Genomic DNA, 14,774 nt, shown 5'->3' with positions numbered 1-14,774 from the left:
GGTGTTCTGTCTCCTTGAGGTCCTCCACACACACAGTTTCATACGTGGAGGTGGATTCAGGACTCACATGGTTCGGCTTATCGATCGCTTCTTTCAGACGAGTGAACTCGGCAAACTCATCGCCCGGATTCTGCACCGGCTGAGGCGGGAAGTTGACCATGTGCCCGTAGGGGGACCCAACCCCCGCGACCCTGAACTGTATAAGCGATAGGCTATGGATGATGGATGGAAGGATGGTTTAAGTACTTTTGCTTCATTAAAGGATCTGAATTCTTCTTCCACCTCTTTGAATGTCAGCTGGGAAAGCCGGTAAACCTCTGGCTGCAGCTGCATGTCCTCTCCAGGAACTTTCAGACTAGAAACTAAATAGAGTCTAAATAAAGTCCCATGACTTTGATACTCTGAAAGGTTCCTGCAAGGGGATTAGTACTTTCTTAAAGTACAGGGACTCGGGCCTTTAGGGGCTGGTTAGACTCCAGGGACTAGGGACTTAATTTGATCTCCTAAAAGGTTCCTGCAAGAGAGGTAGTTCTCTCTCAGTTCAGGGACTTTGGGAGCGGAACAGTGAACATCTGTGATTTGTTAAGTACTTGCAGCATTCAGAAAACTTCACACATCAGAAGACTAAATAGTCTAATCTAAACACAGACAACAACCATCTGCAGGAACCTTTTAAATATATCTGCAGGTGCTAAAAATCCTTGTTGCTTTTGGTGGAAACGCACCTGTATGTATCCTCACACCGAGCCTCTGCAGGAAACTCGTCGAGCAGGTGATGGGAGCTCTGCAGCCCCGCCCCTGTGCTGAGGGAGTGTCCCGAGGCCGCAGCATGCTGTCGTACAAAAAGTGCAAACACCTGCAGCTCCATTCATCAGTGAGTCACCGGCCTACAGGTTACAGACGGCAGCCAAAGGACACTCCTCTGATCCTCAACCCGACCGACTGGACTGATTCTGCTCACTGCGTCTGCTGATGACTTCTGGCTTTATCACAGTCAGTGCATGAACGCTGGATGTACCAGAGCTGTGGATTCAGTAGAAGAGGAGAACTTTTAGAGCAAACACACACTCTCACATGGAGATTGAAAGCATGGTGGCAAACAGTGCTCTTATTAAAGCTAGAGAAGGTAAGAGACACTTCTTCTTTTCAAAATAAAAGTCCAAAATGTTTGTCAAAATTGTTCTTCCTGTAAAAGACAAAGTGATGATGCTCTTTACCAGTCACACGTTTAGGCCTGAGAAGGAGCACATGCATGCGCTTCATATTGTGTTTAACTTGTCTCACGTCAGGACTTAATCTTTGTCAAGATCTCAGGTGGGAAAAGTGATCTCAGGTCATGAATCAGGTCTTCACTGGGTGATCTGAGGACAGTGACATCCTCAGACAGCATGAGAACATGAAACTGTGATCCATCCTCAGTGAATAAACCTTTGTTTCATCAAACTGCAAGAGATCAGAAGTTAGAGATAATGAAGGAAGAAAAAAAATGAAAAATCATGATATTTAAGAAGTAAAGGTGAAGAGAAGGAAAAAATAATGAAAGGAGCAATTAAACGCCTCAAAGCAACAATTATAGTCATTAAGAAGAGCGATCGAGTTGTATTAACGAGGTCATCTTGTACCAAATTCCAACATTTATTTCATTTATTTTAATTGTTTGATTCGTTTCTTTGTGACACCGAAGCAGAGCGAACGCTTCGCAGGACGGGATGCAAACTGTTGAGGATTGTGTGGATTTTAGGGAGCATGAAAAAACAGCAGCTTGGTGGAGATCATAGCAAAGGTGCAGAAGAGTTCGTATGAGTGTACTCTTTAATAAGGACATTGTAATGGTTTGTAACAGTTTACTTATTCAGCACAATCAGTAACAAGACAACTCAAAGGGCTTTACATGAGACAGAAGCATCGTGACAAAGGGCAAAGAAACGCTTATTAAGATCATCTTATGAAAGGCAGCTGTGAACAGACGAGTCTTCAGCCGGGATTTAAAAGACCTGCGTGTTTCCGGGAGTTTGTTCCCGATCTGTGGGGCAGAAACACTGAGCGTTCCTTCTTCATGTTTGGTTCTGACTCTGGGGACGGAGAGCAGACTCGTCCTGGATGACCTGAGCGGTCTGGATGGTTTGTACCGTGTCTGTGGATCATAAATGTCTCCAGAATAAGAAGAGGCAGAACAAACACGGGATATAAAGAAAGTTTGTGAGACCGGATGTTCCCAAAGTATACCCAAACAGAGAAAGAAGCTTACCAGAAACCTCCACGTTCTTGAGGATGGAGGCCCAGTTTTCATCGTTAATTTATTAATTAGTTAGTCAATATTTAATCATCAGATTACTGTTGTCAGACAAACGATCCATAATTAAAAGAGTCTTTATTTACTGTCAAAGAAAAGCAGCAAATCTTCATATTTAAAGCTTTTCTTTGATTAATCTGATTAATCCAGGAGTCGCTGCAGCTAGCAGGGAACGTTCCCGTAACATCGGCTAACGCTACCGAAGTTCTAATTATGTTTAAAAGAAAACATTCCAATATAACATTCAAATAAAGTTTTGAGGATGCCTTAGAGAAAATGTTTTTCATTCTGAAGATATGTTCAGGTTGTTATTGAGGCTGGGTCGTCAGAACGCCTTTTATAAAACATGTGCTCAATGTTCCATAAAAACAAAGGTAGAACATGCTCGCTGCAACGTTCTGAGGATCTTTTCAGGATGTTAGTTCGGCCTGAACTATCAGAACGTGATTTATGAAACGTTCCTGAAATGTGAGTTGAACATTCTCACTGCAACTTTCTGAGAATGTTTTCAGAGAACGTTCTCCTGCTATCTAAAGGAACATTCTGGGAACCAAATAAAAACATGACCAGAACATCACACGTAACATTCTCAGAACATTCTTAGAACAAAACATATCCCTCTGAAATGCTTTCACTGCTCTCGTGTGCACTTTCCCTCTCTCTAAGGACGGCAGAGGAAATAAAACACTTTCTGTCTTTTTAAACGTTCTGTCCCAAAATGAGGAATTATAAGTGAAATACTGGAACAAATAACCGGATTTACTGTCCATGTTTCCTGGCGTTGTAAACAAATGCACTTAGAAGAAAGTGCTCAGCGTGACCGTGTCGGTTTGACTGTAAGTTGCAGAGTAATGCGGTCCCACAGGCTTTGCCTACCTGTCCTCTGAGCTATTAATAGTTCATTCACAGCCGCATACTATTGTCTGAAACCTGACAGGCCAGACGTGCACGTACGCGTGCATGACACGCTGCTGACAGACGTGAGTTATTCTACATCATTGCAGTCATGTGTTTTCGTAACATTACAAGCTAAATAGTTTGACATTCTCTGTGCAGGAGGGGGGAGCAAAGGCCGGAGCTGGAAGTGGAAGGAGATGCTTCGCTTCCCTCAAATCAATCAGTGTGTGGACCTGGCTATGAACATAGGTGTGTGTTTTTGTTGGTCATGCATGGTGTGTTTTTGTGCGTGTGTGTGATTGCACATCATGATTTGTTTGTTTGTCCTCCGTCAGAGAGAGATTACGACAGTCTGTGTGTGAAGCAGCCGATTGGGAAGAAACTGTTTCAGCTCTTCTGTCGGAGTCGGCCCGATCTGCAGAACTACATCTCCCTGCAGGACGCTCTGGTACTTTCCTGTTGTAATTCAAATGAGTCAGTAAAGTACTCTTTAAAGCAAGGGCATTTAAAGTCTAAAAGGTGAGCAATAAAGTTTTAAAATCAATTTAAAATCTGACTGGATAAAATAGAATAAAATAAAACAAATCCAGCAGCAGTGCTCGAACCAGCTGGTGATGCTGGAAGGAGGCACGGTTCAGACCAAAGTCTGGTGAGCTGCAATTATTAAGTCTGAATAGATAAAAGCTTGTCGAACATGTTTTAGATCAACAATTGATAAAAAGATCATTTCTACATTATCACGTGCAGGTAGAAACAGGACAGAGCCACATTTTTGACCTGGTTATTAAAACAAAGGTTAGCATCAAATATTAGCCCTAGATTACTGGCAGCATGTTCAATGTTAAGCCATTGACTGATCAAGGCTCAGAAAAGAGCTGGTGGAATTTGAGTTACCAAACAGAATGACGTCATCGTAATCATTGAATTAAAGTAAAATATGGGACTTAAAGGAGCAATTCGCCCACTGTCAGTCAAAGCTGGTGTTCTCTGTAATCAATAGAAGCAATAATATTTGTAATTGGCGCCATAGCTGTGGAGAAAGTTGTACAAACAGCTCGTGGTTTCGCCCATTCTACATTTGTAAGCTATGATCTTTCCAAAGGGGTCCAAGAACACAACCTTGAGGGACACCATCACTAGACTAAGCCTCGGAGGAAGTAGCATTACCTGGAGCAACTCCTGTAAAAAGCAAAGAGCCGGGCCCTTTATGCCTAAGTCTCCAAACAATGTAAAAGAAAACGATTACCAACCGGATCAAATGCAAATCATGTTAACTATGTTAAGAAAGCTGTAGTATAAAAATATATAATAATATATAATAAAAATTATAAAATTAGAACAAACACTTAATATTACTGCATTTTATCAACTGAAATCATTCAAATGCCAAATTATTTGTCCTTTATTTGCATAAAAAATCTCCAAAAGGCTCCAACAGCACAAACACGGCCCAGAGGTTAACTTCAGTGCTTTAATATAATGTAAACAGGTGAGCTGTATAAAGATTCTCCCTGTACAGTTGTCATGAAGAGAGAAATGAGCTACAGAGACCCAAACTGTTTTTTGTACCAGGCTGTAAACATGTTTATTTCTGCTGTTAAGTTTAACATGGGGCTCTATGGGGACCGACTCACTTTAGGAGCCAGCCTCTAGTGGCCGCTGGAGGAACTGCAGCGTTTAGCACATCTTTGTTGCTGCTGGGGAAAAACAAGAGAAACGTTGTGACTTAAATACAGTTCAAATCTAGTGAACACAAACAGACGCAGATGTAATTACAGACACTTTTGAGAACACAGTATTATATATATATATATATTTGAAATTGAAGATATGATGCTTCTTACTGTTTGGAGACTTTAAAGAACCGTTCTGTAAGTTTACACTCTTCCTCTGCACATGGTTTTGTTTCCTGTTTGTTTTTCTTTTAGGAGGCCTTTGAGACGAAGTCAGACGAGGAGAGGAGAGACTTTGGCTTCAGCATCATTCAGAGATTCTTCATAAGCCAGGTCTGATAACTACACAAAGCACGTCTTTACTACTTAGAAGTATTACGGCTTTTATCTTTTTGTGACAAATCACAAAGTGAAACAACCACAAACTTAATTTAGACTCCTTTCTTGGTGTCTGTTCCCTCAGTCCAACCAGTTTGTGCCCAGCATGTCGAAGCACGAAGAGAGCTGCGTCCAGAGTCTGGAGTCCGATCCATGCCGGGATGTTTTTCATGACTGCAAGGAGTAAGTCCACACATGCTCTCTCTGGTTATATGTGGAGCCATAAACTGTTAATGGACTAACCTCTCTGTTTGGTGGATTAGAGACCTACATAAGTTCCTCTGTGAGGAGCCCTTCATCCAGTACCAGGAGAGCATGTTCTTTGACCGCTTTCTGCAGTGGAAGACGTTGGAGAGGTCAGTATGTGTTCGCTCTGATGCCAAACAGAGGAAACTAGAGATGACAGTTGGTCTGGTTTGATAGCTGGTTTATCTGCCTGTAGTGTTGGCTCTGCTCCATATTAAGGTCCTTAAACATAAACAACCTGTTTCTCTTTAAGGCAGCCCATCACCAAGCAGACGTTCAGACAGTACAGACTGCTCGGGAAAGGAGGGTTCGGAGAGGTAAGACTGGAATCACATCTCTGCAATCACTAAATATTTCTCTGTCATAAATATAACTTGAAGGGTTGTGTCACCCAAATTAATCTTGTTTAGATTCACTGATATCATTCAGATATAGTTTGGGATTCACAGGCCCATGTTTGCAGATATCTGTCTCTTAGATTTCTGCCTTAACCGCAGTTGATTTCACCTGGGATACCCGGTGGTGGGATATTACTAAGTAGCTAGTAGTACTTTTTTTTTTTTACTACTTATGAAACAGATCATAACGAGCGTAACGAGTAGAATGAGGAACTTTCGTCATTTAATAAACACTGATATGATCTGCACAAACCAGTTTATTATAAATAAAACAAAACGGTAAATGATGTAACAGGGAAGTTAAACAGTGTGCCAGAGATGTGACCTACACTATAACACGTTAGAATTTAGCATATAAGTCGATGTTGGTTTTCAGACATATTTGTTTTGTACTTACATATTTGATTACTGTGCCTATAACTAGGGGTTGACAACAAAAGAGCTGGTGAGACATTGAATTCAAGTAAAATTTGCCCAATCTGGATTTAATGTCAAAGGAAAGTTGTGACACTTGTAAGCTAGGCTATTTCAAAAAGGGGCCAAGAACGCAACCTTGAGGCACACCATCACTAGACTGAGCTATTGAGGAAGTAGCATTACCTGGAGCAACAGGATAACTTCGGCTGGAAAGGTACGAGTGTAAAAAGCTAAGAGCCGAGCACTTGATGTCTAACCAAGTCTCCAAACAAAGTAACCAAACAGAATAACCTACGAATAAAAATGGGCAAATCTGGGATTTAAATTCAAAGAAAAGTAGTAACACAAGCTAGGATCTTTCAAACCTTCTGGATATGAAGGTATTATCAGCATATAACAGAGTGTCATCAGCATAATAATTGTTAAACACATTGTGAGTTTGAATAACCTGGCCTGAACAAAAGGGGGCCAAGAACGCAACCTTGAGGCACACCATCACTAGACTGCGCTATTGAGGAAGTAGCTTTACCTGGAGCAACAGGATAACTTCTGCTGGAGAGGTACGAGTGTAAAAAGCCAAGAGCTGAGCCCTTTATGCCTAAACAAGTCTCCAAACAATGTAACCAAACAGAACGACCTTCAAGTAAAAATAGGCAAAATTGGCACTTTAATAATAGTTACCCATTGTGATTTTGAATGACTTGGCCAAGAGGAAACAAAAGGGGGCCAAGAATGCAACCTTGAGGCACACCATCACTAGACTGAGCTATTGAGGAAGTAGCATTACCTGGAGCAACAGGAAATCTTCTGTTGGAGAGATATGATAAGATCTGAGCCTAAATCCCAGATCAAAAGTACGTTAAAGGGCCCTGAACTCTGTCCTCTGTGTTGTGAATTGTTTTGTCAAATGTACTTTTTCTTATTGCAAATTGAGCTGCTGTGATGCAATGTATCAATTTAATATTTGTATTGAATCTATGTACAATTAGTGAACGTTTTTCCTTTTCTTTTGTCCTCTACCTTAAAAGTTTTTTCTTTATTTTTACGAGTGTGTTTGATGTAGATTTCAAGAAGCATTTCTAGGATTCAAGTTGGTTAGTTTTTAATACATTTAACGGCATGTGTATGGGCTTGCTGTTTTTTTATTCAACACATAATAGCATTAATTATTAATCTATTTTCACAATGAATATTACTGTGACATGGGCCATCCTGCAAATTGTGTACTTTTATTTTTGGTACTTTTTTACTCAGGTAGAAGTCTGAATAGGGCTTTTACTTTTCACAGTATTCGTATTTCAACTCTCATCAACTCTCCTAAAGTTTTGAAGTTTTAATTGGTGTCTTTGATACTGACAGATGTCCATTCACCATACTGTGTTTTGTCTCCAGGTGTGGGCTTGCCAGGCGCGAACCACAGGAATGATGTACGCCTGCAAAAAGCTGGACAAGACCCACGTGAAGAAGAGGAGAGGAGAAGGCATGGCTCTCAACGAGAAGCAGATACTGGAGGGGCTGGACAGCCGATTTGTGGTGAGATTTCTGCAGTTACTCTCAGTTTAATCTATTTAATGTTTAAATACTTCTTATAAATGTTAAACAGGGAGATTCAAGCGTTACTCCAAAAGTGTGTTAATCCACAGCTGGAAATAGTCCCCAACAAATGCACTATTTCCTCCAGTTTGAGGACGCTATTCGTGCTTTTTTTAAGACATGACGCAGTATAATTCTGAGGTGTTTTTTAAAGGTTAATGTCTTCACTATGAATTAATGTGCTTAAATCTGTGAGCCACAGACAGGAAGTACGAAAGACAGACCACCAAATGAATTGTTTTGGTCATTTCATTCGATTTGGTAACGCTTAACTAAAATACAGAACATTATCAGCCTTTTAGTCAAACTTTTATACTGATTTAAACTTTACATGCACTTTTTCAACGCAGGTCAATCTGGCGTACGCTTATGAGACCAAACACGCCCTGTGTATGGTTCTGACCATGATGAGCGGCGGGGACTTAAAGTTTCACATTTATAACATCGGAGAGCCCGGCCTGGACAAAACCAGGGTCCGATTCTACGCTGCAGAAGTCTGCTGTGGTTTAATTCACCTCCACCAAAAGTCTATAGTATACAGGTCAGTATGTTCATTTGAGCCGTGCATTAAAGAGGCATTTGTTATTTTTAAACTAGGGACATGTTTTGACAACATTACAGAGAGGATCCCTACAGAGACGTGTTTGTTACAGAGGAACAAACAGATGTTAAAGCGCTCTCTACAAACACACCAGACTCCACTGACAAAAACAGTATTTTAACCTTGCAGAACACAGGAGCTACTGGTCTAATGCTGGCTCCAATCTGTGAGTTTGTGTTATTGTGTGACAAATGGTTTTTCAGATCCAACAGAAAATATGTGAACACACAATAACTTAAAAAACTAACTTATAAAGGAACTGGTGGACAAGAAACTACTCGTGCTCTGCAAGGCAGAATCACTGTTTCTGTCACTGGAGTCTGGCAGCTTTGTAGAGAGCGATGTAACATCTGTTTGTTCCTCTGTAACAAACACGTCTCGGCTAACACAGCCTGTTTCACTGCAGCTCGCTGAGGCAAACTCCTGGAGTAATTCCAAAACCTTTTGTACCTAAAATGTGTAAAAAAAGACTTTATCATTTTGGAATTTCCCCGTAAACTGACACGTCTATTGTTCTGAATTAATTGCTATATTTGTCTTCCAGAGATCTGAAGCCAGAAAACATTCTGTTGGACGACAACGGTATGTACAGCCTCCTGTTTGTGTCAGCGATTAGTGAGTAATAAACAGCTCCACAGCAACAAGTAACATAACAACAACCCGGATCACATTCCTGCCAGTGCAGACAGAGCATGATGAAACTGACATCCGCTTCACAGCTCGGCTATTTTTAGCTCAGAAACGAGCGTGAATGATTTAAATCAGTACGAGTTTGGTCGGTTACTTGTTCAGCCGATCATTCGTCTCCTGCGTGCCCCTTAGAAGGAAATAGAGCTGAGGTTTTTTGACTTTGGGCACATGCAGGTCAAGGAAGTGGAGCACCTGTGTGAATCAGGTGTGGCGATGTCTATTTTAAGAACCTCTGCACCTGTTTCTTCATTCTTGGCAGAGCTGGACCCACCTTTGTTTTACACGCCTTTAGTAATTGCAGATTACAGGTTAGAGTGCCTTCAGTTGCCACACGGCTGTTGGATTGGTTCCAGGAGTCGGTACCAACTCCTGACAGTGAAGCAGGAAGTGTTTGAGTGAAAGGGAAAGCACGTCACACGTCACTGCAGCACATATCTCAAACCAGTTCAGTGAATGTTTTTGGTGTCTGTTTCCCTGAAGGACACATCCGCATCTCTGACCTGGGCCTGGCTGTGAGGCTGTCTGAGGAGACCTTGGTGCGAGGCAGGGTGGGCACACTGGGCTACATGGGTATGTATGCATGTACCTCACATTATAGATGTGCAGCCAAACTGTCCAGAGAGTCTGTTGGCATTTTAGTCTCAGATAAAAAGCACAAGCTTCATCTACATGGACCGTAAGATTTCAATATAATCTATATCAGTTTTCAATCAGAATAAAAATGCCTGATGTCACCAGCTCAGTGGGGGGTGAAGGGTGGTGTAAATCTTAATAATGCCCTCACCCGGGCAGCAGGAGGGGATGCAATCAAGTCTCCAGGACAAAGACACAAGCGTCTGTGGCTGAGACTAACTTGTAGTTTTCTTGGAACAGCGAGCAAAGTTTATCGGCTATTTGATTCTGCATCTTTACACGCTTCTTGTAAAAACAGGACGCTACAAAGGACTTACGAATCCGCCTCCAATCCTTATGTCCTGCTCTCAAACTCCATTTTAAAGTGATAATCTGGAAGATTTTCATGTAAATAAAGTCTGTAAGTCTCTCTCTCTCTCTGAATGAGGTAACACAATAATGACTGAGCCTGTGGCCCACTGATGAAAGCCTTTGCATTTGCAGTATATAGTATTATTATGGGCTGGGTGTCTGTGGCGGCGCCCAGTTAGTGACCCGTTTTCCATCAGCCAGCAGTGGTTGGTCTGCCAGAGAGGGTAGGCGGAGCTAAGCGGCTGCTTCTCTGCTTTTCAGCCAGGAAAATCAAGAGTTACAACCGGAGCCAACCGTGGACGTCACTCATGCAGCACTGTCTGAAATCTTTGAGATTATATCTTTAAGACGTCATGGAGGCACATCCCCAACAGATGCACTATTTTCTCCAGTTTGTGGACATATTATTACGCCTCTTTTAAAACCTGACACTTTATTTCTGAGGTGTTTTTTAAAGATTGTCTTCAGTAGAATTAAAGGGTTTAAAGTTGTGAGCCACAGACAGAAGTAGGAAAGACAGACGACCAAACTGATGCTTTTGATCTTTTCATTGGATTTGGTAACACTTGTAAAAGCTACAAAGCAGCTCCACGTCCAAAATCAAAAGGGTTAGCAAGCATTGAATGCTAACACGCTAGCTAGCTCTTATATCCGCAACTCAAGCTAAATTTTAAGACGCCATAGAGGGATAAAGAACTGAAGAAAGCACTTTCTTTGATGCAGAATACGTGCAGGATGTGAGATCATCATTTTTTTATGTTTTACAGGAAATTTGAAACTCTAAACTAACAAATAACCATCGAGTCACGGTGATGTGACTGTTGTTCGGGTCCAAGCTGAACAAACATCTGGAGAACAGAACTTGTATTTTGCATCTCTGCAGGACAGCTGTTTGACCTCAGTCTCAAAATGACAGCTTCTGTGCTTTGAGAGTTGAACTTTGTTTAATTGTGCTGCTTTGTAGAAAAGTATTGAGGTGGTAATCCTTTGCTTTGCTTCACACTGGGTTAGCACTTTTGAAGAGCAGCTCAGGGGACACAGAAGAGATAATGTTCTATGTTACTGTTCTGTTCAGTTTATTGATCTGCATCCTGATTTCAGCTCCCGAGGTGATCAGTCACAAGCATTACGGGATGAGCGTGGACTGGTGGGGCCTCGGCTGTCTCATCTATGAGATGGCTGCGGGGCAGCCTCCGTTCAGGGCCCGAGGGGAGCATCCCAAACCCACAGAGATGGAGAGACGGATCCAGAGCGAGCAGGAGGAGTACTGGGACAAGTTTGGCCCTGCAGTGAAAAACATCTGTACCGGAGTAAGTTCAGGATCATGAATCGAAGCACGTGTAAATAAAACGTTTGAGAAGGTAACAGATTTCTTTCCTGTCGCAGCTGCTGAAGAAGGACCCGAAGGAGAGGCTGGGCTGCCAGAGTTCAGGCGGGAGAGAAGTCCAGTCGCATCCTTTCTTTGCAAAAATCAACTTCAGGATGCTGGAGGCCGGGCTCGTCGAGCCTCCGTTCAAACCCAATGTAAGTTCTCTAAAGATAATTTCACCACTAATAAAAGAACACCAACGATCTGTTCACAGGGAGGTTTTCACCTGTTGATCTCTGATTTAATAATCGTTTCTTTTCCTCTCTTACAAAGCTGCTTCATTCTGCTTCATTCATTCTGAACGTTTAAACATAATGATTCTTGGCTTCTACGACTTAAAGAAGATTTAGATATTAAAGGTAGTTTTTTTAAAAGGTCTAAATTTGTTCAGGTCGGGTTTTTTGTTCTTGGAAGTAGCTGAACACAAGCTGCACTAAATGAGCAGAGACGCAGTCGAAGGTGATGACAGACAGAGATGAAATGTTTGACATATTTCACAGAAACAGTTTTCTTCCTTTTATTATTCCTGTTGGGATGTGAAGAGACAAAAACACAGAAAAGGAAATAATTGACCTCCTGTTGCCTGAATCTTAAATTACCTACATTTGTCAGATCGAGGGACTGGAGAGTAAAATATGAACCTCTGACATGTTGCAGAGCAGAACAATAAAGTAGCAGAATATAGAAATATTTATGTCCAAATACCTGAAACCTGGGGTCATTCAAAGGCTGTGGTTGTTTCTGCCCCTGCAGCCCCGACAGGTGTACTGCAGCGATGTTCAGGACATTGAAGAGTTTTCCACAGTGAAGGGCGTCACTCTGGACCACAGGGACGCCGACTTCTACTCCAAGTTCAACACAGGCAGCGTCCCTATAACCTGGCAAAACGAGGTGCGCTCAGTCCCAGGTTTAACCTGACTAAATATTCCAAGAAACAATCTGTAAACCTCTCACCTCTTCTGTCTGCTCCTCTCGTCCTCTGAAGGTGATAGAAACCGGGTGTTTTAGGGAGCTGAACATTTTCGGCCCTGAAGGATCTCGATCTCAAGACCTGGACTGGTCGCAGATGCCCGAGAGCCCCAAACGCAGCCTGCTGGACCGGATCTTCCGCAGAAATGTACGAACACAGGCTCACATAGGGCTGCACGATTATGACCAAAACCTTTAAATCTTTACCTGAATGTGGTGCATCATGGGTAATTTCAGTTGGGAGCTGGGTGGATAGGGTGTCTCTGTGCAGCGTCTCTGTTCTGGATGTCTGACTCGACGCTGGAGGACGGGGAGCAGCTCGTTCTTCCTCTCGGCCTTCACACACTCATCATGCTGCACTTTGTGCTGTTTGTTCAGCTGCTTCAACAAGTTAGTCGTGTTGCTTTGCGGCGCAGACGCAGGTTTCATGACCTCTCTGATTATTATTGTTTCTTCTTCACATCACTTAAACCTGAAACACCTCCAAACAAGCGCTGACGAGCCGTTTCAGGGGAGCAGCTCTTCGTCTTCTGTTCCAGACGTTTGACTTTAGTTTCTCCGACCGTCTCTGTTGTTTACTCTTCCATTCTAAACCGCTCATCACATGACACGCCAGCTCCCCCAAAAGTGAAGCCCGAACCTCTCCATCGCCCCCTGGGGGTTGGTTTAGGGAGCGCTTGATTTGATCTGCAGCGCCTGAGCGCCTAAAAAGTGTTTGTTTGGTTTATTTGAAGGTTGATCATTTCTTCTTCTTTCCTCCAACAGCAACCTCCAGACCCGTCAGATGAAGGCAAACAGAACTTGGTGTCCAGTGAGACCTACATGAGCTCAGGACTGTTCAGCACCGCCCTCTGAGGCCCGACGCAGCGCGGAGACGCTTTAAAGACACTAAAGAACAAACTGTAGCAGCGGAGGAGAGAGGAGTCGTCCCTTTAAATCACAGCGTAGCATTTATATTCTACATCACTCACAGCTGCACTTCTGTAAAATAGCACTTCTGATGTATCATGGTACTGTTCATCACACACACATGCACAAACGTTTACTTCCATTATACTTTAAGTATCTGCACATACATCTGATATATGAAGCCAAACTTCAGAACATTAAACTTCATAAGTTGAAAATCTGTGTGCAGTCGATTCAGACAGTTTCATCCTGAAACAACGGATAAAAAGAGTTTCAGATAATTGTGTAAATATATTTTCTGCTTTTTCTGTTTCCCTCTCTGTGGCCTTGAAATGAAAAGACACTCTAACTGCTCATAAGTAATGTACACACAGAAGTCCTGTTTACACAGGACATCTGAAAATGTTCTGATGTGATACTGAATTTAATAACTGTGTTGGTCTGAGACGTTTGGATAAATGATGAAATGTTTTATCACATCAAACAGAAAGAATCCATTAACTGATTATAGAAAATCTAATTCATTAATCTTTCCAAGCAGAAATGTCGCACATTTGCTGTTTCCAGATTCTTCAGTGTGAGGATGTGATCCATTTTTGTTAACAGGTTTGACAGGTTAACAGGTTGTAACAGGTTGAAAATAAATGACTGTATATAAAGATGGCCGACGCATCTCCATCTACTCTCATTGTAAGAAATACCCTCCGTGACAGGCGCTGCCATCTTACTCTGGTGACGTCATTTGGAACCAGAGCTGAGCAGGAGAGATCGGAGGCCGCTGTAGCCACTTCTGCTAACCAAAACACACACACACATAAGATCCGGCACGCCGCCGTGTTTAACAGCAGAGCAGCTTCTTGTGTTTGTTAGTGTTAGTTACGTCTCCTCTCGCCGTTCCTCCTCTACTCTGCTACTCGGGAACAGAACGCTGCAGGAGCCCCATTTGTCAACAGAGCTGTCCATCATGAGGCCACGCCCCCTTTTTTACAGCATCAAATAACTAATTAAAAGTAAACTTGTGAGAAAAATGAACACTTGGACATAAATCAGCATGATAAGAACTAACTATAATGACAGAAACCATGTTGGAGAAAAATGTATTTGACGTGTATTTTGATTTTATAGTTTGACTCATGTCCCATCTGTTAACATGGAGGAGGCGGGCTTTATGAGCTATACTGCAGCCAGTCAGCAGGGGGCGACAGAGAGGGTACATTTGAGTCGTTGGGTTTTGAGAGGTCACTATAGGCCCCCTTTTTCCACATTTCATTGACTAATCAATTAATCATCAACAGGAAACAGCTGATAAATCGATTTCAATGAATGTAAGTTGCTTCCTATCGACATTTTAAAGGGT

At 42.2% G+C, this 14,774-nt stretch overlaps 1 protein-coding gene across 1 annotated transcript; it reads left to right on the top strand.

The window, feature by feature from the left end:
- The first annotated feature begins 887 nt into the window (after nucleotides 1-887).
- grk5 (G protein-coupled receptor kinase 5) lies at nucleotides 888-14,444 on the top strand. Its single transcript, XM_069673255.1, has 16 exons — nucleotides 888-1,126; nucleotides 3,350-3,439; nucleotides 3,526-3,638; nucleotides 5,119-5,196; nucleotides 5,327-5,424; nucleotides 5,505-5,597; nucleotides 5,741-5,804; nucleotides 7,695-7,835; nucleotides 8,246-8,436; nucleotides 9,041-9,078; nucleotides 9,667-9,756; nucleotides 11,272-11,480; nucleotides 11,557-11,694; nucleotides 12,293-12,430; nucleotides 12,525-12,656; nucleotides 13,274-14,444. Exons 1-16 carry the CDS (start codon nucleotides 1,075-1,077, stop codon nucleotides 13,361-13,363), a joined length of 1,755 nt encoding a protein of 584 aa, XP_069529356.1. The 5' UTR covers nucleotides 888-1,074; the 3' UTR covers nucleotides 13,364-14,444.
- Nucleotides 14,445-14,774: the final 330 nt, after the last annotated feature.

The sequence above is a fragment of the Semicossyphus pulcher genome, unplaced genomic scaffold, assembly GCF_022749685.1.
Source record: "Semicossyphus pulcher isolate SPU_LCO1_2020_fin unplaced genomic scaffold, fSemPul1.0.p SCAF_22, whole genome shotgun sequence".
NCBI classification, from domain to species: domain Eukaryota; kingdom Metazoa; phylum Chordata; class Actinopteri; order Labriformes; family Labridae; genus Semicossyphus; species Semicossyphus pulcher.
The sequence above is the reverse complement of the archived record's forward strand: the minus strand, read 5'-3'. Positions and strand labels throughout refer to the sequence as shown.

Coding starts and splice junctions, on each gene's coding strand:
- grk5 (XM_069673255.1), top strand. CDS start 1,075: ATGGAGATTGAAAGCATGGTGGCAAACAGTGCTCTTATTAAAGCTAGA. Junction 3,639..5,118: donor TCTCCCTGCAGGACGCTCTG/GTACTTTCCTGT, acceptor TTTTTCTTTTAG/GAGGCCTTTGAGACGAAGTC. Junction 9,079..9,666: donor CATTCTGTTGGACGACAACG/GTATGTACAGCC, acceptor GTTTCCCTGAAG/GACACATCCGCATCTCTGAC.